We start from the raw sequence: 26,534 nt of genomic DNA, 5'->3' as shown, positions 1-26,534 counted from the left end.
GATAGTGCAGTGGTTAAGAACTTGGCTGCTAACCGAAAGGCCAGCTGTTTGAACTCACTCATCTGTAGAAGATGTGGCAGCTGGCTCCCATAAAGATTACAACCTTGGAAACACTATGGGGCAATCCTCTGTACTATAAGGTCACTACGAGTCAAAATCCATTCAACGGCAATGGGTGGGTAGACAGCTTTACAAATACTATCACTTGGCAGGTATTTTAAATAAAGAGACCTCCAGGGCCAGTACCAAAAGATTCTACAGTGAAACCTGTGAGAGCTGGAACGTAACAAGACTGCCTTGTTTTTCCAGGTCTCACAAGTCTTCTGCAATCTTACCACTTTTCTATTGCTCTCTATTAGAGGAAAATAGTATATTTAAGTTTTCCTTCTCTGACAGGTTTCCACCTTACACAGGTTCTGGCTTTCACAGGTTTTACTCTATTTTTATAAAGCAATGAACAGTAATAATAGAAATAACAACTAACATATATAGGGTGCTTATCATGTCACATGGGAGCTCTGGTAGCGTAGTACCTAAGGCACTTGACTGCTAACCAGAAGGCTGGCAGTTCAAACCCACCAGTGACTCCTCGGAAGGAAGGTTGGGCAATCTACTTCCGTAGTGATACTGCCTCAGAAACCCAAGGAGGGGTGACTATGAGTCGGGTCCGACTCGATGGCACATAACAATAACAACAACATCGTATCACATGCACTGTTTTAAGTGCATCATGTGCATTAACTAATTTAAGCCTCACAGCAACACTAAGAAGTAGATACTCTTACTATCTCTGTGTTACAGATAAAGAAACTGAGGTACAGAGTACAGTTGCTTGCCCAGGGCACACATCAGAGCCAGGATATAAACAGGCAGTCTCTCTTTGGAGTCCATGCTCTTAATGACTCCATTCTGAAGCAGAAGAGAAAGAATCATAAACTCAAGCCTCTACAGAGTCCAGGTCAGTGACACAAATGAGGGAAGTATAAAGTAGAGGTAATAAGGAGCAGTGGGGACTGTGGCAAACTACAAAGTACTCCAGCCAGTCAGTGTTGTGTTTTTTCAGATATTCTGAGAAAAGATGCAGAAAATCTGGATATTTACATGAATTTTTTTTTTTTAAATGTTGGAAACAAACTAAAAACTTTTGTAAATACCATTGTTGTTGTTGTTGTTGTTATTTGTCGTCGAGTCAGCCCCGACTCATAGCGACCCCTCCTTGGGTTTCCAAGGCAGTATCACTACGGAAGTAGGATGCCCAACCTTCCTTCCGAGGAGTGGCTGGTGGGTTTGAACCGCCAGCCTTCTGGTTAGCAGTCAAGTGCCTTAGGCACTATGCTACCAGAGCTCCCGTAAATACCATAGGCCAAACAAAAAACACCTACAGTCTAAATCCAGCACAGGGACTCTCCACATATGATGCCCTCTGTGGAATAGCAAAATGGGTGAGACTATGGGTTCAGGAGCTGAACTAGCCCTGAGAGCCTGGATGACTTGCTTTGTCTGCCTTAAGCTTCCATTTTCTGCTAATAGTTGTATCTAGTTCACAGATTTGAGAGAATGAAATTAATCAAATGAAGTCATGAATGAAAAAATGTCTCACAATGCCTGAGACACAGTTGCTAACACATTTTAGCCCTAACTCAATCATCACTGTTATACTTTCTACAGGATGGGCATCTCTAGTCCTCGACATCATTTTCCACAAGCCTGCTTGCTAGCCATACTTTATCTACTCCCAAAATATCCCAAAATACTGAATAAAGATTAAAACAACAGTAAAAATCCCTTCCCTCTGGTGAGTCCTTTAGACCATGACTTTCCAACAGCAGTGCAACTGTAATAGACCAGATCATTCTTGTGGGGGCTATCCCTTGCACTGCAGGATATTAAAAGCAGCATCCATCATCTAAATGGATGCCAGAAGTATCCATCCCCCAGTTGTGACAACCAGAAATGTCTCCAGACATTGTCAAATATCCCCTGCAAAATGCCCTTGGGTTGAAAATGCTATGGAGGGAAAGATCCAAGATGGTGGACTAGACAGCTATACTATCCAGATCCTTTACAGCAAAGACTCAAAGACGCTACATAGCACAGTTCTGCTCTGACACACAGGGAGTGGCCATGATTCAGAAGGGACTATACGGTAACTGGCTTGGTGTTTCGGTCTGAGAATCAGTGCTTTAGAGTCCTTGATGTACCTTCCTATTCACTAATCAAATAACAGGGAGTCTCAGGGTGATTCTAATAACTTTCAAATGTTTACTGAGGAAGCATTGGTTTCCCCAGCAGTGGCCTGAATGGAAACAATTAAAGCACCATTCATATCCTACTCCTGTAAATAAGCACAGGAATTATTCCTCACCCTCCTGCCAAAAACCACGACCATCTCCTAAGACTAAAGAGATCCCTAACGCACAGGCAAATGTCAAATCACTTGTTTCCAAAATTGCTACTGTGAACTACGCGGGTGTCCTTCCTAGGGAGCCTCTCTGGCTGTCTGGATCACCAGTCGCTGCAGCAGCACAAGGTCACCGTTCCTGCAGCACTGCCGCAAGGGCTCACACTTAACACGTTCGCTCCTTGCAGCTTCAAGCCTCCTGCAATATCCCCGCCCACCACTGGGTGGCAGAAGCATGCTTCCCAGAGCAGAGCACCATCCACTCTCAACGGAAGGAAAGACAGGGCCTTCTCATCAGAAAGCGCCAGGAGGCCTAGAAATGCTGAACAAAGAACAGTGATAATGATCATGCTGAATTGGAAGCTGTTGGAATGGGATTCTCTTTACTTGGGCAATTATTAATAAATGAGAGCATGTGAAAGACCAGAGAGAAATGGAAACATTTAATTAAAGTTCTAATGAAAATTAAGCCAGGCCAGAAATGGAAATAGTATTTATGTTGTTTCCATTGTAAGTGGCCCAGCTACTTCTATTGTCACAAAACAGTTACTGGTCTCACTTGGCAGGGTACAAATTAGTCGTTCTCCATAACGGATACCTGAAGGCCCAGGTCACCCTAAGGAAGACAATCTATCATCTCACAACCTGCACCTTAGAAATCTACCCCGGCAGAGCCAGGGCGTCCTTCTGGGAGCTGCAACAGGAAGGAGGCGCTGGCACATCAATGTTTATGTAGAGCTTCGTTTTTGTCACTAGAAGTGCTGAGGGGGCATTGGACAAATCCACTCACCGTGACTAAAGATCACAATGGGTGGCGATTTATCCCTTCTCCTGGTAACAGTCCCTTTGCCTGGCTGTGTTGGATGTGGGTGGTCAGGAGGCTGTGAAGCAGAGGGTGAACACGGAAGGCCATGTGCACAGCACTGTGCTGGGGAAGGAGTTTTTCCTTTTCCTAACTAAGTCTTTTTCAAAATGTCCATCTGGGAGAGAGGCTGGGGACACCCACTGCCTGGACTCCAACTTGTGCAGCAGAGCAGTGGGGCTATCAGCCCACCTGTGTAGCTGCAAGGTGGGTTAGCAGCATCTTCTCTAAGACCCAAAGGACCAATACTTCCACATAAGACATAACTGAACACACTGGTATACAGAAAACAGAAGAAAGCTGGAGGTCTGTGCAAAGAAGAGTGAGGACTGATATCTTGTTTTTTAAGAAATAAACAACAACAACAAATTAAGCACTGGCTAAGAATGAGATAGGGAGCTCTGGTGGCATAGTGCTTAAGGCATGTGACTGCTAACCAGAAGGCTGGTGGTTCAAACTCACCAGCCACTCCTTGGAAGAAAGATCGGGCAATCTGCTTCCATAGAGATACTGCCTCGGAAACCCAACAAGGGTTGCTATGAGTCAGATTTGACTCGACAGCAGTGAGTTTGGTTTTTTTGGTTTAAGAACGAGATAAGATCTGCCCAGCCTGTCCATATCTTTCCAGGGAATAATCAGTGGAAAATGTCCATCATTTCTCCTCTCAGAGCTTCATTGTTTGTGCAGTTTGTACCAATCAAATAAGAGCTTAGCTTTTGTGGTGGTTATGTTTGTGTGTCAACCTGGCTGAGCCTGGCTGAGTGGCTGGGCAGCTGGTGGTAGTTATTCTCCATGATGAGAATGGCAATCAGCTCCATGGGGGACCTACCACAAGCAGCTGAGTAGCTGTTTAGAGATGTACTCTGCTTCCCATATGCAAGAAGCAGCTTTGGGAATAGTCTCTAGCTTATGGTACACTTGAACCCTGCATGTAGCCATGTCATTGTGCCATGCTCTGCCAACTTGGGACTTATAATGGACTTGAGTTACTGGCCTGCCGTGTGGTTTGGTAACATCGGGACTATGCCATTTTATTTGTTGACCTTGGACCTGTTAGTCTCAGCAGCTAGTAGCTGCCTGAGTGACGAGATGCCTCTAGCTTCAGTGGGCTGGGAACAAGAGGCAGAGCTGAAGTCCAAGGTTGAGGGGCTTTCACACAGCCCCTAGAGCCTGGCACTTTGAACTTGGACTTCTGGCCTCCCGAACTGTAAACTCCTGTTTGTTTAAGCAATCCCATTCGTGGTATATTCTTGTCAGAGCGGTACTAGGTAACCAGAACAGCTTTGTAATGTCTTTGTTCTCCCTTTCATGTTTCCTGAGTCTTAAGCCAAACTGGAAATTATGCAAGGCCAGGGGCAGGATCTTCTCTGCCTCTTGTACCTCCACCCACATGCCTAATTATGTCAACATGATAACTTGCTTAAGGGAAAAAAATACATATATATATATATATGTATGTATGTATATATACACACACATATACATATGTATGCATGTATATATATGTTGTGGTTGTGTGTGTGTGCATGTTATACGGTGTTATATGGAGGAATCTTGGTGGTGCAGTGGTTAAAACACTCAGCTGTTAATCCACAGGTCAGCAGTTTGAACCCACCAACCACCTTGCTTTCATAAGATTATAGTAGATTAGGTAGTCTGTTTCCATAAAGATTAAAGCCTTGGAAACCCTATGGGTCAGTTCTACTCTGTCCTATAAGGTCACTATGAGTCAGAGTCAACTCTACCACATCTGCTATATGTATGTATATGCACTCGTTTTCATAAGGATAAGCTTGACAGGTGTACAGCAAAGAGAAGCAAGTGCTTATGACCAGGTGAAACAAACTATGCCAGTGACTGAAGAAGCCAATTTTGAAAATACCAAGGCTCTGACTCAGTGGAAGCAGTTGAAGAATGAGTTGGGGTGGCAGCCAAAGCAACTTGAAAAAGTCCCTGCATCAAAAGAATTTTCATCTCAGCAAGAGAAAAGGACCTTTGAGGAAGAAATGATGAAAAAAGAAATGACAAAAGAAAGGGAGGACGTGGCAGCAAAGTGAAGACTGTCTCAGAATACTGCCAAGTGGAAGCCCAGGTGGAAAAGGATGTAAGAGAGAAGATTGCAGCTATTAATCAACTAGAGGAAATTCAAAACCAGCTCACTTCTAGGGAAGAGGATGCCACAAAGGTGTGTGGAGAAATGTGCAGTTGAGTAAAACCAAAATGGAGAAGGCTGAGGCAGAAAAGATCACAGAGTACAGAACTAAAACGAAACGGGATCCTGAAATTAAAGATCAGGAACTAGAAAAATTGAGATTAAAAACCCAACCCATTGTCATCACATGGACTCACAGTGACCCTCTAGGAAAGAGGAGAAGTGCTCCATAGGGTTTCCAAGGCTGTAAATCTTTAAGGGAGCAGATTGCCCCATCCTTCTCCAGCATAGTGGCTGATGGGTTTGAACTGCAGACCTTCCTATTAGTATCTGAAGGCTTTAACCACAATGCCACCAGAGTTCCTTAACTTGAGATTAGAACTGAGTAAAAGCAAGCAGCATTGGGAACAGGAGCAGTAGAAGGGAACCAGGACCAGGGAGGAGTGCCTGAAACTGACAGTACTGCTAGGACAATCCGAGAACCAACTGCACCTCACTAAGCTGCAGAAAGATAGCGTCCAGCAGGTGTAGTCACAAAGCAAAGGCCCAAGCCCTGCAGGCCCAGCAAAGAGAGCAGGAGCTGACACAGAAGATACCGAAAATGGAGACACAGCATGACAAAACTGAGAATGAACAGTATTCACTGCTAACCTCCCAGAATACATGTTTGACAAAGTTAAAGGAAGAATGCTATCCATTAGCCAAGAAACTGGAACAAATCTCTCAAGAAAGCAGATCTGAAATAGCTCAGTCCAGTCCAGAAAAAAAGGTATGCATATGACCAACTAGAAAAGGCACAGAGAAGAAATGATGAATTGGAGGGACCGTGTGTACAGCATGGGAGAGGACATGAGATAATGAAGCAAAGGCTATGGCAGCTGGAAAGCACAGCCAGGCCACTGCCACACATATATGTATGTATGTATATATATGTTGTGGTTTTGTGTGTGTGTGTGTGCATGTTATACAGTGTTACATGGAGCTCCTCAACAGCAGAGAAGCTCCTGGGAGGAGGCAGAACACCTCAGAGCCCAGCTACCCAGCATGCCACACAGGATGGTGGACCTGGATGAAACAGAGTGAAATCAATGACTTAAAAGAGATATTCACATTCATCTGCTTTTAATATGCCACAATCCACCATAGCTTTTCTAATGTGATGTCACCTCAGAAAGCAGCAGCGCTGGTGTCATGGTGACTACCTAGCCTCTGAGTGCTGCCTGCACTACGTACAGAAGGGTTGGAATCAAAGTTTGATATTCAATGAGAAGAGCTGTCTCCTGGTGTATGTTTTCAGAAATGATTTGCAGTTTATGATGCTTTAAAATCTGCTTATTTGTATGCTGTTACTGAATATATGAATTTCAATAAATGCTTGGCAAACTAGAGGGTCAGCGTAAAATAGGAAGACCTTCAACGAGATGGATTGACACAGTGGCTGCAACAAGGGGCCCAGCAGAGCAAAGATTACAGGGATAGTGCAGGACTGGCATTGCACACAGGGTCACTATGAGCTGGAACTGACTAGATGGAATCTAAAAACAGCCTATTAACAACATATGTGTATGTATGCATGCATACACACATCCATGCCAACACACACATATATATCCCGGAGTGGTATGAACAGTTAACATGGTTGGCTGCTAACCGAAAAGTTGGAGGTTCAGTGTGCCTCAGAAGAAAGGCCTGGTGATCTACTTCCAAATTACTGGCCATTGAAAACCTTATGTGGGGTTGGTCACCATGAGTCAGAATCAACTTGTTCGTCACCACGAGTCAGCATCGACGTGTTCGTCACCACGAGTCAGAATTGACTTGTTAGTAACTGGTTTGGTTTACAGTTTTTTTCTCTGACTATAAAATAAATAGAAGCTCTGGTGGTGTAGTGCTTAAAGTATTTGGTTGGCTGTGCAAACCCACCAGCTGCTCCAGAGGTAGAAGATGAGGCAGTCTGCTTCTGTAAAGATTTACAGCCTTGGAAACCCTATGGAGCAGTTCTACTCTGTCCTATAGTATTGCTATGCGTAGGAATCGACTCAGTGGCCATGGGCTGGGTTGGGTTTGGTATGAAATAAATAAATGTCCATAATAGAAGATGTAGAAAATAAAGAACAGAAAATGGCCCAAAATGTATTAACATTTTGTGTATTACTTTCCTACACGTTTTTTTATCCATATACATATTCTTAATAAAGATAAAATTGTACTAGAAATCTACATCCATCTTTTTACATGTAACATAATATGGAGAGGGTTTTTAATGAATATTTATTTTTCAGAATCTGTATCTCTTTATTTTGTGTAAGATAAAGTCATGCCATTTGAGCTCACTATATACGAATATTCACTTTTAATGGTTGTAGAATACTTCATCATATGGAGGCACCATAATGGATTTGATCCATGGAATGATTCAATGATTATTTGCATTTTATCACACATTTAATTGTTTGTAACACTTCTCAATATTGTAAATATGCCTGCAATGAACAATCTTGTATAGTTTTTACCTACATCTCTGATTTCCCCTAAAGATAGATTCAAGGAAATGGAATTATTAAGTTAAACGACTGTTCAGACCAGCTTTCTTTTTACCTAATAGAACCTTCACCACAAATATCAGTTAGGAGCACCTAGACTGATGACACTCTGCCAGGACTGGTAGACTTAAACCTGCTGGACCAAGGACTCTTCAAGAACACTGGACACAGCACCCAATCAGGGGCCATGAAACCAAAATCCCAGTGCTGTTCTTCCTGGGGACTTACAGTCTGTCCGTCCTCTCTCCGAGCCTCAAAGTCCACTTCATAACCTGAAAAGTAGGGGCCATGCCCTTTGGAACTCACAGGACATAGCATTCATGAATCTGCTTTGTAAATTGAGAAGCATTTAGCTTGGTGGTTAGAACCATTGCCTTGGGAGACAGGAAAACTTGAGTTCAAATCTCAGAGTCTACCACACAGCTAACTCTATGGTCTTAAGCCTTGTTTTCTCATCTGTAACATGGAAGTAATAACAGAACCCACATGTAGACTTTTTGTATCTTAACATTAGTAACACATGTAAAAGGGTTTAATATGATGCTTGGTATGTAGCAAGTAATGCTAGTTATTATTAAATGTTAAAGTGCTGCACAAATATTAATGGATATTGTGAAGAGGTGAGTACGGCATTTCTGAACCACCATCCCTCCAGATAAGGACAGCTACTGGGCCACTGACTACCAGGACCCAGGTAGTTGAGGCCCTCGGGAAACATCTTATGGAGGCTGAATCAAGGCAACAGCCCCCTTCAGCAGGCAGTCCCTTGGAATGTAACCTCTCTCCCAGGCACAATATGAAAAGGACAAAAAGGGCTCCAGGATGGCAGGATGTGCACCTGGAAGAGCTCATAAGGGGGGAGTGGTGGGGAAATCTGTCCAGGTCCCTAGGTGTGTGGTGAATGAGTGGTCTAACTAAGTGTCCCTTAGTTTCTCTGGGCCTTAGTGTCCTCATCTTAACAATCTCAGTGTTGATGGTTTCTTAGGTCAGAGCAGTGGTTCTCAACCTTGGCTGCTAGAAATCCTCTACCTCTATACCAGAGCCCACACTCTGGAAAGCGCACTTTGCCTAATGCAGCAACCCCCCTCAGGAAGCCATTCCAACAGCTGATTATGAATCTGGAAACAGTTACCGAGTGGTATTTTCCTAGACAGCAGCTCTGCAGAGCTGACCACCAAGCCCAACAGCTAACGCAAGGCTGAAAAGATGGTGCACGCCATTCCAAGGATGGTTAAAAGCAGCCTAATTAAAGGCAAACTCCAGCCCAGAGGTTCTCATCCTTGAGTTGCACCTAGGGAACTTTAGAACCTACAGTTGCCTAGGGTCCATCCCCAGAGATTCTGATTTAATTGGTCTGGCATGGGCCCTGAGTGATGTTTTGATTTGTTAGTTCTCCCAGGTGATTCCAAGGTCCCGTAGCCAAGGTTGAGAACCTAGTTAAAACTGGAGAACTAAAGTTCTCTTTCTGTCTGTCCATAGCCTCTCTCAGTGGAGGCTGGACATGGTGTACATACATGCATACCTGTGTGTTTAAAAATACTCAAGTATGAGTTACTATCTCTAGGTATGTGAATATCTTCTGGGGTTACGGGAGGGAAGAATTCACCTTTGCCTCCTAACACACTCAAAGGATCAAATAATATGCTAGCTCTGCAGACTGCAGGGGAAAGAGCTGGCTTTAGAGGCCAACACTAGGAGCCAATCATATGGAGATCACAAGATGCTGCTCTCAGTACGGACTCAGATTAAGGATGATAACAGATCTGTGGACAAAGCAGAAACTATCACCTTAAAAAAAAAAAAAAAAAAAAAAACTTCAACAACTCACTGCCCATAGAATTGGATCCGACTCATAGTGACCCTTCCTTGGGTTTCCAAGGCAGTATCACTAAAGTAGATTGCCCAACCCTCCTTCTGAGGAGTGGCTGGTGGGTTTGCACCACCACCCTTCTAAGTTAGCAGTCAAAATGCCTTAGGCACTACACTACCAGGTTCCCATAAAATTGATCAGAGCCTTCAAAGATGACTATTACTAGCCCCTTTTAAAAACTTGTTGCCATTGAGTTGATATGACTCCCAGTGACCCGATGTAGAACTGCCCCATAGGGTTTCCAAGGCTGTAAATCTTTACAGAAGCAGACTGCCACATCTTTTTCCCATCGAGCAGCTAGTGGGTTCGAACTGCCAATCCTTTGGTTAGCAGCTGAGTACTCAACCACTGGGCCATGAGGGCTCTTTATGTACCTTCTATTTGTACAATATCATACTTTACCAATTGCTATCATATCCTTCAAGGAGTTCTGGTGGTGCAGTGCCTAAGGCATTTGATTGCTAACCAGAAGGTTGGAGGTTCAAATCCACCAGCTGCTCCACTAAGGGATGATGGGATGGACAGTCTACTTCCATAAAGATTTACTGCATTGGAAACCCAATGGGGGTTGCTATGAGTCAGAACCGACCCTAATGCAGTGGGTTTTGGTTTATCACGTCCCTCATTTCATTTTCTCCTTACAGCAACTCCATGAGGTAGGGAAAGAATAGTATTATTATCTCCATTTTTCAGATGAGGAAGGCTGAGAGAGAAGTTACTAGATCTAGATCTTGATACATGCACAGTTAGTGGTAGAGATGGATTACAGACAGGAAAGCCTTCGTGACATATCTGCCCTCAATAGGTAAGCAAGCAGACAGCCTCATCCCATCCGACCCCCAAGTCCTCAAGTACCAGTGGATTTCAGATCTGGAAGTATCTAAGGCATTTGACTGCTAACCAGAAGGCTGGAGGTTCAAACCCACCAGCCACTCCTCGGAAGGAAGACTGGGCAATCTACTTCTGTAGTGATACTGCCTCAGAAATCCAAGGAGGAGTCACTATGAGTCGGATCCAACTCGACGGCAATGAGTTTGGTTTTTGTCTTTTTTTTTTTTCCTACCCAGGGGGACCGGGCTAGAATCTAGAGCTTTTTAGTTGTAGCATGCACATAAAGCCCCGGGGATTTGAAACCTAGTTCAGGAAGGCCAGGGGAGGGCCTCTGCGTTTCTAACCAGCTTCCAGGTGAAGCTGTTGCTGCTCTAAGGAACACACTTTCAGTAGTAAGATGTCAGAGGGTCTTGTTAAAATACAGATTTTCCAGCCCCACCCAGATCTAATACCAGATTAGCAGGGGGGCCTGTGAATGTGCATTTTTACCAAACTTCCCAGATATTCATCCCTGCTCTAGGCCATGAGTTCTTTAAATGTGAGAACTAAGTGTGTTTGATTGGTTGTTTTAACCTCCTTGCCGCCAGGTGCTATCATAGAGCCTGTAATGGATATGTTCAATTAATCATTGTTTCATGAAAGAACAAATAGTTCAGAACACCCTCCCACAGACCCCTAAATCAGGTATACTCAAACTTACCTAGTAAAAGTTTTGTTTTGTCTTTGCATTCTGGTGTGTTCCAAGGGTTGTTACAGGAGCCCCAGGGCAGCACAGACACAAAGGAGGCAAACAGGTAGAAAAGTGTGTAGCAAATAATCACATTGTAGTATATGGCTATTAGGACAGAGATGATCAGCATTGCGATGCCACAGCCTGTGGAAGCAAAGATTCCAGAGATTTACTACATCCCAAAGCCTATGACATTCTTTCAGTTGAGCAAAAGGGGATGGGAAACCCAGGTCTTCATTCTCTTTTACAAATGGATCTGCTTATAGTGGAATGGACTCTCTATCTACTGGGGACATTGAGGCATTCAGCTAGTAACTGAACAAGGCAAAGGGTAGTCCTGGGCCATTCTGGGGAGGGGAAGGCAGAGTGGAGTCAATCGAACAGAAGAAAGGAGGAGTGAGTTCTATTGATCACAAAAGCAAGTCTCCCTCCTTGTGGCAGAGCTGTGTAGTGACAGACTGGGCAGGGTAAGGCCTGAGGGAACTGAGAGGCAGAGTGGACTCACCTTGGAGAGCTGGAATGGCCTTCCACACAGACACTGGCCCCTGGCTGGCAAACTGGCCTAGTGATACCTCTAGGAAGAAGATGGGCAGCCCAGCCAGGGCCAGCATCATCAGGTAGGGGATGAGGAAAGCACCTTGGAAAGAAAGAGTGGGACATGAGAGGCCTAGGAATTGAAGGCTAGGCTCTGGCCCATCTTGGGGCACAGTCCTCTGGGCTGGGGTCTGGGCTCGCTTTCAATGTCATTGAAATTACAGGGATAATTTAACTTCTTTTTTGAAGAAGCTTCTGATATTCCAGCTCAACATCAGGTGACTACAGATGTTTAAGAGCCCTCCTCCACCACGTGTAAAGGTACCCATGCAAGTACACTCCTTGTTTTAATTTCCCACAGGTACTAGGGTTATATGGTAGTTGGGTGTTTGTTTTCTGAGTGTTTGTTTTGTTTTTTAAAATGGTACTTCAATTTCCCAAAATCAAGCCCTTTCAAAACTCAACTACTTGATACCTTTGAGTCAGATTTGGTGCAATCTCATCAGAACCTAGTCCTCTAACGACCTAAAATCTGCTAAGCTGGACTCCAAGTTATCTGAACACCTTTGGCCAACCAGGTTTGGCCTGCTCTGCCAGACAGACCCCCCAAAACTCATCCCTTGCCCATCACCACCGCCTTCGCACTCTCAACTTCCTTCTTATGTGATAGTCTCTCTCATCCTTCAAGGTCAGTTCAAATGCTTTCTCCTCCACGTCTCCCTTCTGCCCACCCACCAAACTTCTCTGCACCTTTTCCCAAGCACAAATCACTTAACAGGGAGCTCTGGTAGTGTAGTGCCTAAGGCACTGGACTGCTAACCAGAAGGCTGGTGGTTTAAACCCACCAACCACTCCTCGAGAGGAAGATGGGGCAATCTACTTCCATAATGATACTGCCTCGGAAACCCAAGGAGGGGTCGCTATGAGTCGGGTCTGACTCAACGACACATAACAACAACAACAATGACTTAGCAAGGAGCTCTGGTAGCACAGTGCCTAAGGCATCTGACTGCTAACCAGAAGGCTGGTTGTTCAAACCCACCAACTGCCCTGTGGGAGGAAAACCGGGCAACCTACTTCCATAAAGATTTACTGCTTTGGAAATCCAATGGGTGTAGCATCCACTTTATGCAGTGGGTTTTTTTGGTTTTAATCACTTGACAGTATTTATGTGGATGTCTTGTCTGCAATCAACATGAGTTCATCATTCAGCTCTCTATTTCCCCCACACACACACCCTCCACCACGCACCGCAAAACCCCGCCTTAGTGCAGTAGTACCTGGTAGGCCTCCATAGACTTGCTGAGGGCTCTCTAGAGTTCCTTCCCTTCCGGCTTCTTGGAGGTTGGTTGGGAGGGGGCGGGGTAACACTGATACCTTTGAAGAGGGTGTGACCAGCGAGCGCTGTTAATAGGTCAGAGCCCCCAAGGCACTGCGGTGATCTTTCGACTAGCCCACCCTTTCTGCTCAGCCTTCTCTCAACTCCCTGTCCGGGCCCAGGGACCTTTGCTGCCCACGGGTTCTCCAAAAGGGAGGAGGAGTAAAAGCAGAAAACCTGCTATTTTCCTGTCCTGGCAGCGTTTTCGAGAAAGACGGATTGTGCAACAGTTCTCTTTTGCTCCTGGGAAAGAAGGCGGCGAGCTCTCCACCTCGCGCTACGCGCTGTGGGTTGCGGGGGCCCCAAAGCCGCAGTGCGGAAAAGGACTGCCTCCCCCTCCCAGCGCGTGGCTGTGACCCGGGTCCCGGAAACCGGAACCGCTTAGCCTAGCTTGCAGCTCCGCTCTTTGAAGATCCTAGGCGAGCAAAGCAGGAACGCTTTCTCTGGCCAAATGCCCTTGCTAGTACTACCTCCATGGCCCCACCGACCCCAGAAATCCAGGATGGGCAGCTGATTTCCCTGCAATCACTGGAAGCCACATCATAGCTCCTCTGGCCCACTTCCTGCACTTCGTTTCTGGGGACTCCCTATGGAAACCAGGCGAAGCGCCCAGCAGCTGGGGTGCCTAGAGTCGCCAGCACAGCACACTCTGTCTCCGGGGCCCCCCTGATGGCAAACGCTCTGCTCTACGGTCCTCAGAAGCACTTGTCAACGTATTATAATTCGGAATTGGGGAGGGTGGCAGTCACATATTTTTCCGTTTTAATAGCCCCATGACGCAGGGGAGGTTCGCTGGTGGGACACCTGCTTGCTTATCCCTGTGCACCAGATTCCGCCTGGAGTGGGCCCAGGAAACAAGCCCTAACCACTTAAGCTCGCAGACACGATCGGTGAGGGGGCGCGTTTCGGGTCCCCTTGGTTCCGTCGAGAAGGTGTGGCGGCGTCTCCACGTGAAAATTCCTACAGGGTGGCTATGCTTGTTTAGCTTACGTTGGGGCTTGTTTTTGTTCTTGTTATACGCCGTCGAGTCGTTGGGACAAGCTGCCCGAAAAGGGCAAGCAAAGAGGACTTTGAATGTGTAGGGTCCCCCTCGGTAGGCACCGAAGAGGTACAACGGGGAACTCCGTCAGCTAGGATCCTGATGGCCGGTCCTCTGAGGCGTGCCTAATTGGCGTCCTCCTCATCTCCGAAACGGTTTTCCTTCAAAACCAGGTTCTTCTACCCAGTTAAAGCGAATTAAACGAAAACCGTTTTTGCTGAACGATTTTCTTTGAGTTAAAATATGTGCTACTTGTACCCAAGAAGGTGTGCCTATGGGTGCTTCTGGGAGGTTTCTACCCCAGCCCGCGACCTCCGAGAGCACCACGCCAGCAGCTCCCGGGCGCACCTCCTGGCTCGCCTGCATTCTGCACCCCGCTCGACCCCACGACCCCGTCCCAAGGTCTCAGGTTTCCGGGTTATCATCTTAAAAAATCCGTAACTCCAGGACTGCACAGCTACCCGCTCTAAAGTTGTTTAAGTGCGCGGAGGACGACCGCTTCCTAAAAACTTGTCTGCTAAACTGAACTCTAAACTTTCCTGTGTCAGTGCCCACTTGCCTCAGGATCCAGCCCCTGAAGCTGAGCCAGTGGGGCACCCCATCTCCAGGTAGAAGTCTCTGGAATATAGTGCAATCACTGTGGTCGCTCCCTCCGCCCGCCCCCGACTCCTACCCCCACCCTTTGCATTGCTGCCTACAAAGAATGGGGGCTGGAATGTGAAGAGGCTGCCTTGAGCCTTCCTCCCTGTCCCCCCCGCCCCCAGGCTCCGGGTCCCCCCAACCCGCGAGTGCCCGCCCCACCTCGCCGCAGGCGGAAAGAGCGGAAAAGCCATACCTCCCCCGTTCTGGAAGGCCAGGTAGGGAAACCTCCAGACATTGCCCAGCCCCACTGCATACCCCACCATGGACAGGATGAAGTCCAGTTTGCTGGACCAGTTCCCTCGGGCCTTATTCTCATCCCCTTGCTCGTCCTCCTGGGGGCGGAAAAGCACATTGTCGGATAACAGCCTCGGTGCTGTTGCAAGCAGGCCCCATTCCGTGCCTCCCCCCTGATAAGGGTTCTTCCCACAAGCAGCCCCCACTTTTCCACCGAGGATGCATCGGCAAGCAGGGTCCAAATTCTGAACAGAGGATGCATCTACAAGCAGGGTCCTCACCCCTCACCCCTGCACTGAGGCTCTTAGAGCAAGCAGAACCCCGATTCTGAACTAAATGTCCATCTTAAACAACCCTGAAGTCCTGTTTCCCAAATCCTGCAGTCAGGGTACACCAGCAAGCAGCTCTCCCCAAATCTTGAACTGGTAGGTTGATTGCAAGCAGGCCCCTCCATCCCCAATCCCTCACCAAGAGTTCATTTGGCAAGCAGGCCCCCAATATCATGCCTAGAATCCCCAGCAAGCAGGTCTCTAATCAACTCTTCCCACCCCTCAAAAAACCCTCACTGCACCTCTTCCTCAGCCCTTTCTTCTTTTGGAGTCTGTGCCAAGATCAGAAAGATAGCTGCGATGCCTGGGGCAAGCCAGAGCCCCTGCCTCACTTTCTCTGCCAGTGCCTTACCGGTGGAACTTGCCTGGTCGGCTAATTTAAGGGGGGTGCCCTCCAGCACTGGGGCAAGGAAGATGGCAGGAGGGAAATTTAGGGATGAAAAAGAAAGGGGATAAAGAAAGGGGTATGGTAAGAGACAGGACATCTACAACCTTGGATTCCAATCTAAACTTTACTACTAACCAGCTGGCTAACCCCAGGGAAGCCACTTGGTCTAAGTCTGCATCCCCATCTGTAAAATAAGAGGTTTAGAATAAATGTCTCCTGAGGTCCTTTCCAGCTCTGACAGTCTATGAATCTTTGAGGTTCACTTCAAGCTCACTCTAAGAGGTTGCTTTCTTGGGGCAGTACCTGGTTCTGGAATGCCTCACTATGAAGCAGAAAGATCTAGGGGTGAGGTCACCTCAAATGAACTCTGGAAGTATGCAGGACACCTGGACACTACACAAAGCTTTCAGGGATACACGCCACTGCACACACAGCTTCTGCTCTACCTCTTTAGTCATTCTCTACCTCCCATATCCGTAACCTGAGATGTCCCACACTGACCTACCGGTGGGTGGGTCGTGTAGGATAAAGGAGCAGCTGCCAGGAGGGGAAGCTGACTTGGGGATGGAGAAAGAGGGCCTGAGTGGGTGAACAGGACCAGAATCTGAAAGATGCTCAGGGCTGAAAATAGGAAGTACATCTGCAGAAACCGAAGGGCCAGAGGAAGCCTCTGACCTTTAAAACCCACCCTATACCCCCCCCCCCAAGCAACTCCTCCAGCCCCTTCAATCCGCCCTTCTATCCTTCCTAGGCTGAGAAGGGTGGGAGTTTTCCTTCCTTTTGTCGCAGTGCGGAGGTTAAGCAAGGCACGTGAAGCAAAATCACCTCCACCTGGGGTCACGCTGTTGGGTACATGCTCTCAGAGGCCAAAAACACAGTAATGCTCTGGACATGGACCCCAAAAGCAAGGGCAAGCAGGAAAGCCTAAATTTGTGCTTATTTCTAGTTATTCTAACAGCTGAACTCCTGCTACAGGGCCTGTGGCAGAATGTGTGTGTGTGTGTGTGTGTGTGTATAAACACTACAGTGATGATTCTAGACAGAAGGAAGGCAGGACAAACCCTGAATCCTACCCAAGGGGGTGTCCTGGCCCAAGCTCTGACCACTGGACACAAGCCTAGCATGTAAGAGGTAGCAGGAGGCTGGCAAAGGAAAAGGGAGTGGGTAGAACAAAGAGGTAAGGAGAACAGAGAAGGAAGAGGGAAGAGTGGAGGAAAATAGAAGACAAATGCTTATATAAGGGAGGGGACCACCAGGAATACCAACAGTCGCTGGAATCAGGAATGGTCAGTTTACCCCTAACCCAGGATGGGGATTAGCTCTGTGGGCTTTTCATGCCTCTGGTAAAGGAGTAAATACAGGGATGGATCCAGGTGTGTGGGACCTGAAGCTTATACAATTGAAGGAGGCCTCTTTAAGAAAAAATAATAGAAAATTATGATGACAAAATCGGGTACAGGGCTTTGGAATGCCAATGCAAATGACAGGGTCCTGAAGCTTAAACTTCACTAGCCTCACGGTAATTCGATCTTTCATCCAATGAATTGTCATATAACTGGTAACTGTCACTGCAAAGGGCTAAAGGACTGTAAACTATTGTTCCCCCTGGGTTTTTCTGTTTTTTAATTAATTAAAGACCGAGGCATTAGCAGGAAGGGGAGTGGCGCCTGTATAAAGGATCTATCTGCCTCTACTGCTTAATGAGTTTGCATTCAGATTCCCAGTGTCACCGAGTCTCTAAAGGGGCACTTAGCCGTCAGTTCCTAAGGTCCTGGCCCCTCTGGCAGGATCACTGCAGCCTCTGCATACTCGGCATAGCCCTAAACTGGCGACCTCAGCGCAGTGCGAGCTTCCAAAGCCCCGAAGCTTCCTCCCACCATCTGGCACTGCCAACCCATCTCCCCAACAGCACACGTGCACCCGCCGCGGGCCGGCTCGCCTCGAACGCGGCTGGAGAGCAGGAGGCGGCGTGGGCCCCGCGCACCCTGCTTACCTGGGCAGCAGCGCTGGCCACGCTGCCTGGCAGCACGGACGTGATTCCATCCGTGCCCAGCACCACGGTGCTCCGGCTCATGTTCACCCAGCCCACGGCCGGGGTATTGTTCCGCTCCAGGGTACCCTTGCCCACACTCACGTTCGCATCCCCCTCCGGGCCACGCAGGGCCGAGATCTTACAGTGCAGCGCGTTGCCAGGCCCGGCTCCCCCAGCCGGAGGGGCGGCCTGAGCGCCGGAAGCCTCGCTCAAGTCCCTCAAAGCCGCAGAGGCCACCGGAGCCCGCGGGCTACTGAGTTTGCAAGCCCCCATTCCCAGACGCTCGGCCTCGCAGGCTCGCGCGTCCCGGGACTGGAAAGTTTGGGCACCGGTGGAAGCGGACCTGGGCACACGGGGCGGCGGCGCGGCAGCCGCGGGTAGCTCCTGCTCTGGGCTCGTCCTGGGAGCGCGCGGGCCATCCGGGTGACCCCGTGCCGCCGCCTCCTCCAAGCTGTTGGCTGGTTGCTTATTCATTTCCTTGGGAACACCACAATCCTGCAAACACAACGTCAAGTTCGTGCAAAAAATAAAGTCACGGCAGCTTTAGAAAAAACCTGCATCTATATATGGAGATATTCACAACTCAGGTCCAGATACACTATCTGGGTGAGCAAATTGGAATCCTTCTTTTCTTTCCCCAATAAAATACTGCAACCAGTATTTCTCAATTTTACCGTCTCTCAATACCTAGATGACATAAAGAAGCTAATATTCTCCTCTGATAGAGGGTGAACTAAAAAAAAGGAAACAGACGTGTGTTGGCCTGGGGGAGAAGGGGAGGACAGAAATAGACCTACAGCCATGCGGTCTCTACCCTCTTTGGATTTCACATCACGGCTGTAGGATGCCCGTGTCCCCATCACCATTGTAGAAAAATTCTTTAATTTTCCGCCCCATTTCCTTTGTCATTCAACAATGCACATTGCCTTTTTTTTTTTTTTTTTTTTTTTTATAAGCGACAGACAAGCTGCAGCCACAAAGCTGATGCCCTGGCACCTGCAAGCGCTGGAGGCCAAATCGGTTGTGCGAATTCTAGCGCTCCAAAACCCACCCCCGCCCGCCCGGTAGCAAAGACAGGGATAGAGATCACAACCACAATTACAACAATAATTTTCAAAAGCCCACAGCAATAACAACAATAATCACCAGACTTAAAATACAAGGTAGTAACCGAGTTTGTTGTTTTACAGAGCCTACTATTCACTTCCAGATTTCCAGAAATGTGAACGAACGTGGAAAGTGTTTTTTCCAGGCATAACTTAGTCACAAGAGTCTAACTAATATCCTTCACATCCATACACTTGCTTGGGACTCAACACTCCTAATTTTCATTTACTTTCTCCCAAATGAGGTTCTAGTGAAAAGAACTGCCAGAGGCAGTTTTTCCTTCTGTTTTTCTCTCTCCTCCCATAATCTTTCAGAGTTTCCTAAACCTTAGCACCAATCATCATCATCATCGTCGTCCAGTAAGAATAATCAGTATTTCCATTTCAACGTCTGGTCTCTCATCTACTCACCCCTGTTTCACAAATGAACAGATCAGAACTCTCCAATTTTCACCAAATCTAGGTACCTTCGCTCCAGAAAGCATTCCTGTCTCTAGGACCCAGCGCGACCCGCCTCTGTGTCGGCATCTGGCTTTTCAACCCCGAGAACTGTACTGGAAATCGCGCCCAATGGGAACCACCGCCAATCTCCCAGTTCAGCCTCACCAACCTCTTTCTGAGCTTAGATGGGACTCTCAAGTACAACCCTACCGCTTAGAGATTGTCTTTCCCTTCCCTACCTCCCAAAATAGGGAACATTTAAGAAAGAAACATCCAAAACGAATCTACCTTTCCCATCTCCTCAGACCCCGTCTCCTAAAAGAACAAAGCAAACACTCACCATGTCTGACAGAGGCAACAGATTGAACCGGTAGGGAATGAAATCAGCTACTGACAAAACTGGATTTGGCTCCGGCAAGAGGCGCTTGCTATATCTCCTTGGGAAAGGCCGGTTTGCGTCAGTGCAAAGCAAGGTGCCCTTCGTGTGACATTTTCTTGATAATACAAGTTTGATAAATCATTACCCCCTTGGATTCGAGTTTTAAAGGGACAACAGCCCAGAGCGCGCTGGCCGGTTGTCACTCGGGCAGGAGGGGGCTGTGTGTTCAGCGTGACTCATGTGAGTCTGATTACTAAACCGAAGCCGGCGGGAGGGGACGACAGAAGTTTGCTTCCTCCTAATTAAGGGGAGCATGGGAGGGACACGTTCCACTGCGCCCAAGGCTAGACGCAGCCTCCAACAGAGCGGGTTGGGTTGTTGAGGTGGGCGCGGGGGCGGAGGCTGGGACGTGGTAAATCATTGTGGCGGCCCGTCTTTCTCTTCCACTAGATCTCGTTGCTGTCTCCCCACATCTCCGAGCATTGGATCCCGCAATATTATCCCTAAAGCGATCGAGGGTCGTCCGCACGGAGCGCCAAGGCTCTGCGATGGCTGGTGGGAGCACTGTGCGGCATTCACAGGGATGGAGCCCGTGTGCGTGTGCGGACTTCATGCCCGCATCCCCTCTCTCAGACAACTAGTCTTAGGGAATCCTAGGTTTTGGCTTAGATCTAGTATTTGCGGTCCTATTTTTCTGTTAACACAATCAAGGCAAAATCCTGCGTAAAATGATGACTGTTCCATAGGTTTATCTAAATGTCTTGGAGAAATGGAAGAGGAAGTTATTTCCAACACGGACCTGGTTCTCGGGTCACTTTCAATGTCAAAGAAAATCCATTCTTTTTTACCGCCCCTTCAATAAAAATTCGTCAGAGTCAGGCCTAATGTGGAAGCGTAGGGTCTTAAAGACCTTCCAAATCCCCCACACAGCATGAGCAGGGCTGAAGATCCCAGAAGCCGAAGGAGGACATTCTGCCCTATTGCACGAGGTGGGAAGTAGGGCAGGAACCAGGGGATAAAAACATGGACTTTCCGGTTGGTACAAAGGTTACAATCACAAGAATAGGAAAACACCTTTATAGAGAAGGTGCAGTGGGTTGGAGACTAGGGGGAGATCTCAGCAAATGCGCTTTCCAGGCTTACTGGTCCGTTTCGGAGAACCTCTTGCCTAGAGGATGAGAAGCAACGGAAAGCAGCACCTCGCTTCTTCCCTGCTGCCCGCAGCCCAGCCCACCGCCTTGGGGTCTGTGCGGTCTCGCTCGGCTGGGCAGTCCCCGCGCGGCAGGAGGATAAAGCCAGGCAGCCGCAGGCGGAGGCTGCAGCGGCAGATTGCGGCGGACGCCCGGGGCACTGAGGCGACCCCTCCCGCCCCTCGCGAGCTGCCCCAGCTCGCTCAGATGCCTCCGCTCTCAGGCTCGCCCACCTGGCCCCCGCGAAGGAAGCTGGCCGGGAACCCGCGGTCTGCACTATCCTAGGGGTGGACAGTTTCCAAACAGAGACCCTCCTTGCGAGCCATTGTGAGGGTTTCAGGCCGTTTTCAATCGTAGTTTTGAGTTCACACTTACTGAACTCTCAACACTGAACCATGATGCAAGCGGTTTCCGTGTTGACAACAGCTTTTGAGAAATTACACCAATTCTAAAGTTGGGAAATTGAGGCCCAGAGAGCCGCTTTCAACCCTGGATAACCCTAGAAAGTCTGCGTTCTTAACCGCTCCACAGGGGCCACGAGGAAGGAATCCCGGCGAGGAGTCGGGGGGCTTCAGTGGGGTTCGACTAGAAGGGGGGTCGACTTGGACTGGGAATCCCGCAGGGGTCCGTGCTCTGTCCCAGGAAGGTGGGGAAAGGGTCCACGGACTGAAAGCCACAGATAGAAACAGCGGACCGCCAGTTGGGCTCCTCATCAGAGAAAAACCCCAGTGTCCAAAGAGCCAGACTAGGGTGCGAGGGCCGTAGAGGGCAGGCCTAGCCGACCCCAGCCACAGGAGGAGCCACGAGGCGCGTCCCTGAGTCCGGACTGGCCTTGGTCTGAGTGTCCCTTCCCGCCGGCCCTGCGCAGACTTCCCCGAGGGCTAGTCACGACTTTGAAAAGCTCCTGCTAGTTTTCCAAATTTGCATTTGAGCCGCCCCCGCAGGCGGACTGAGTGTCTACCCCGCACACCGACCTCCGGGGTTGGGGAGGAAAGGAGGAGAATTGCGCAGCAGTGCGGGGGTCCCGCCGGCCTTCCCTCTACCCCCGCCCCCTCTCCCGTCACCGCCGCATAGGCCCTGAGTACTGGGGACGACTTGCGTCATAGCTAGGCCCGCAGGCCTGACCTTTCGCACCGGGGTCCCTCCCCACTCAGGTGCACACGTGGGTTCCCGCGTGAGACCCTCGGTGCGTCAGGCCTGGCTCCTGCTGGTGACTCGCAGGGCAGGCTGCGGAAGGTGGGGATGGGGAAGACGCTACGCCGACATCCCAACTCCCCCTAACTCCAGCTGCAAGGTCCTAGAAAGGAAGGGCCGTTTGGAGAATGGTGGGAGGGTCTGGGCCAGGGAGGCCTAGCTAGGTCGCTCTGAGCGCAGGGGTGGAGTGGGGGCACTAAGAGGGCAGGAGAGTCGGTGCGAGTGGACGAGAGAGGGGGCGCGGGGGCGGGAGGCCAGGCCAAGTCCTTGGTTAGCTCGTCGTGCTCACTGGTGTATGTCAGAGCTGGGAAAGCGCTGAGGATCAAGTCGCGGTAAGGAGGGGGAGAAAGCCCTCCCAATTGGGGCCCCCGCCCCCGCCCCCGCCGCCGCCTGTTCGGTGTGATAATCGTGCCTGCGCGGCGCCACCAGGAGGCCGTAAATCCGCATCCGTCACCGCAGCAGCCAGCCAGCCAGCCATTCGGTTGGAATTAGCCAGTCACTACGGCCTTAATTACTTTGTCAAAGATGAAAAATAGTAATTGATTTTGTCCTCGATCATTTTGTCCCCCACCCTCTCCACTGCTGATAAGCAAATAAATAGCTATTTTTGAGAACTCGTGTCCACCCAGCAGTGTGGGAGTAGCCTACTAGAAAAGAGGTCGTCCCGTGGCAGCCCTGACTCTGGAGTTTGTGCCGAGACACAGAGTGGGGGTGGAGGATAGCAATCTGGAGCCCGGGCAGCAGAGGGCCTGGAGGGCAGCCGTGCGGATTCACTTCGCTGCCTTCAGTCGCACAGAGGAAAGAGCGGAGAGGGAGAAAAAACTGCGTCCTCACAGCGCCTGCTCGGTTTTATAGGGTGTTTGTGGCTCCAGCCTCCTCTGGTCCCCTGGGTGGCCTGAGAGAAATGGCTGGCTGCCTAATTCGACCAAGAAACGAAGAAATTTGCCCAAGGACAGCGGGCAGAACCAGGATTTGAGGCCAGGCCTGTGTTGACTCCTGTCTACCCCCTCACACAGATACATCGTGAGTGCCTGTGTCTGTGTTCAGGTGAATTTGATAAGGGAACTGTAAACACTTGACACTTGGATGATGGATGTGAGGACTCAGTGTGGGTTTCAGGCGACATTGTCCATAGTCAAAAAGCCATGCAGTATTTTTGTCCCATTTGCTTACTACCGTCCAGCTCCACTGCAGTACTGTTTTGTGCTACAAATATGAGCTCTGCAGACAGGCTGCTACCACCTCCTAGTTCTGTGACCTTGAAGAAAATTCCCATATACAAAATAGGTATATTAACCTATCCCCAGGGTGTTTGAGGGGTAAATGAGTAATGCCTATGAAGTGCTCACATTGGGGGTGGCCTACCTGGTACACTTTCAATAAGCAATGGCTGTTATTATTCAGTCTGGATGAATCATTTATTTCAAGTCCTTCAGATTTAACAAATAAAACCATTCTCTGTCCTGAGATCAAAAGGTCTAATAGGAGTAGACTCACAGAATAGAAAGCCTTACAAAGTACATAATCATTATGCAATGCTTTCCCTCCTCATTCAGGAGTTTGGTCATCCAGTAATATTTACCTTCATTAAAAGAAAATAAGGAGCATCCTGCAAAAGTGTACTAACCCAGAGGCTGCTGTGAGTGTGTCCTGAGGCACCTTCTGCTTGTTGTTGTTGTTATGTGCCGTCGAGTCAAACCCGACTCATAGTGACCCCTCCTTGGGTTTCCGAGGCAGTATCACTATGGAAGTAGGATTGCCCAACCTTCCTTCCGAGGAGTGGCTGGTGGGTTTGAACCGTCAGCCTTCTGGTTAGCAGTCAAGTGCCTTAGGCACTATGCTACCAGAGCTCCCAAGATTAGGGTAAATCTCAACATAAATGGCCAAACCTTAGAGCACTGTAATCACCCTCACAGACCAGTTCCCATATAGACCCTGGGTGCCAGGAAACACCCACTAATCAAGGCAAACTTTCCTCACTATAACATTTCAGAAGACTTCCCACACGGAAATCAGTGGCTCACCTAAGTAACTACTCTGTGTGCAAAATGTCAGTCCAAAATCTCAAGTCTCAGGCAGGACACTTGTTCCTGAGTCAGCAGTAGTGATGACTCTCACTTCACTGCAGCAAAACACAGGGCAGTGGGCGCCAGTGCAGAAACAAAGAATTTTAGAACAAGATGAAAGGGACGCCCAAGGTCATCTGTGGTCCTGCATCCTGGCTTTACCAGTGAGAACAGGGAGGCCCAGGAAGGAAAAGTGAAAGCTCAAGGTCCCTAGGCAAATTAGAAATAAATGGTTCAGCAGCAGCTTTTATTTAAATAAATAAGCATGTTGTCCTTTGATCCAGCAATCCCACTCTGAAGGATCTATCCCAAAGAAATAAAACTACAGTGCAAGATTGCTTATTATAGCATAGCAGATAAAATGAATGCCTAGGGAGAAAAAGGAAAAGTCCCCACTAGGTGAATAGTATATCTACAGCATGGAATGATTATAACTACTAAGAAGGAGAGCAGTAGAGCTGGCTTGGAGAGATTTTTATGAGTTAATGAGTAAGAAAAGCCAGATGCCATAAGTATGTGTAAGATGATCCCATTTTTGTAAAATAAACAATGACTAAAACCCCTTGTAGGAGCTCTGGTAGCGTAGTGCCTAAGACGCTTGACTGTTAACCAGAAGGCTGGTGGTTCAAACCCACCAGCCACTCCTCGGAAGGAAGGTTGGGGAATCCTACTTCCATAGTGATACTGCCTTGGAAACCCAAGGAGGGGTCGCTATGAGTCGGGGCCGACTCGATAGCAAATAACAACAACAACAACAAGGAGCTCTGGTGGTGTAGTGCCTAAGGCACTTGACTGCTAACCAGAAGGCAGACTGGTGGTCCAAACCACCAGCCGCTCCTCAGAAGGAAGATTGGGCAATCTACTTTGGTAGTGATACCACCTCAGAAACCCAAGAAGGGGTCGCTATGAGTTGGATCTGACTCAATGGCAGTGAGTTTGGTTTGGTTTTTTGGTTAGCAATAGTGGTGAGCAGCACGGACACTGATGTGAGTGGAGTGGGAGGAGAAAGGGAGGAAGATACCAGTCCCCCCCCCCCAAAAAAAAAGTAAAGGGGGGAAAAGACTATGCTTTTAAAAATAGTTGAAATAATCATCTTTATAAATCTGGGTAAACGTATGTATATAAAGAAATGCCTTTAAAAAAAAAAAATCCAGCACTAGAACTTAGTACCTTATGAGAATGTTCACCAAACAGGCTACTTTCATGAGAAAGTGTTCATCCTGAATCTACTTTACTGTCTTCCTCTGAGGAGCAGAACTCAGAAAAATGAATTCAGTTAATCAAGCATCTGAGCTATTAATATTTAGTTAATCCTCCTTCCCAAAGTCCTGGTGTTCTATCTCCTAGCTCTTCTGGGGTAGAACCAGGGCCTAATTACCTTTAGAGGACATAACCCAAACCAAAAAACCAAACTCAGCGCAATCGAGTCTATCTCGACTCACAGAGAGCCCTCCTTGGGTTTCTGAGGCGGGATTTCTACGCAAGTAGGTTGCCTAGTCTTCCTTCTGAGGAGTGGCTGGTGGGTTTGAACTACCAGCCTTCTGGTTAGCAGTCAAATGTGTTAGGCACTACGTCACCAGAACTCCTTTAGAGGACAAAGTTGTGGAAAATACTGTGATGCCCTGCTTTCCCTACAACTCTCCTTGTAACATACACTAAACTATAGAGTAATTTCAACTAAACTTATACTAAATTGAAAATGCATAGTTTCTAAGTTTTCTGTAATGGTAGCATTGGTATTTTTCTGGGAAATATGATATTCACATTTTTCTCTTATTTATTTGGTAGCTCTAAGTTACAGTTTGCATGTGTTTAGTGTAACTACTTAATTTTCTTTAAGGTATAATTCTTCTGTGTATATTGACCTGCTCAAAGTCCCCAAACCCCCAAATGGGAGATATTAGCCTTGAAGGGAAGTCATACCTCAAATATACTCATTCTTGGAAACAGGAGATTTTTAATAGATGGATACAAGATAATTGTGTTGTCAGAAGAGACCAGTCCCTGGGGAAGGATATCATGCTTGGTAAAGTAAAGGATCAACAAAAAGGGGGATGATCCTCAACAGGACGGATTGCCACAGTGGCTGCAATGGTGGGCTCAAGGATGGCAATGATTGTGAGGATGGTTCAGAACCAGACAGTGTTTCATTTTGTTGTATACAGAGATGCTATGAGTCAGAGCCGACTCAAG

At 48.0% G+C, this 26,534-nt stretch overlaps 1 protein-coding gene across 1 annotated transcript in view; it reads right to left on the bottom strand.

Annotated features, from left to right (window-relative positions):
- The window catches only part of SLC6A5 (solute carrier family 6 member 5), a 67,399-nt gene extending 48,957 nt beyond the window's left edge, over positions 1-18,442 (bottom strand). Inside the window, exons 1-4 of the mRNA XM_007955926.2 lie at positions 17,927-18,442; positions 15,176-15,314; positions 11,895-12,026; positions 11,360-11,533 (exon numbers count right to left, since the gene is read on the bottom strand). Of these exons, the coding sequence (XP_007954117.2) occupies positions 11,360-11,533; positions 11,895-12,026; positions 15,176-15,314; positions 17,927-18,439 (958 nt within the window). The 5' untranslated portion in view covers positions 18,440-18,442. The remainder of the gene's footprint in view (positions 1-11,359; positions 11,534-11,894; positions 12,027-15,175; positions 15,315-17,926) is intronic.
- Positions 18,443-26,534: the final 8,092 nt, after the last annotated feature.

Source organism: Orycteropus afer, unplaced genomic scaffold, assembly GCF_000298275.1.
Source record: "Orycteropus afer afer isolate SDZICR_OR568_19922 unplaced genomic scaffold, OryAfe1.0 scaffold00014, whole genome shotgun sequence".
NCBI lineage: Eukaryota > Metazoa > Chordata > Mammalia > Tubulidentata > Orycteropodidae > Orycteropus > Orycteropus afer.
This window is presented reverse-complemented; position numbering and strand designations above follow the sequence as displayed.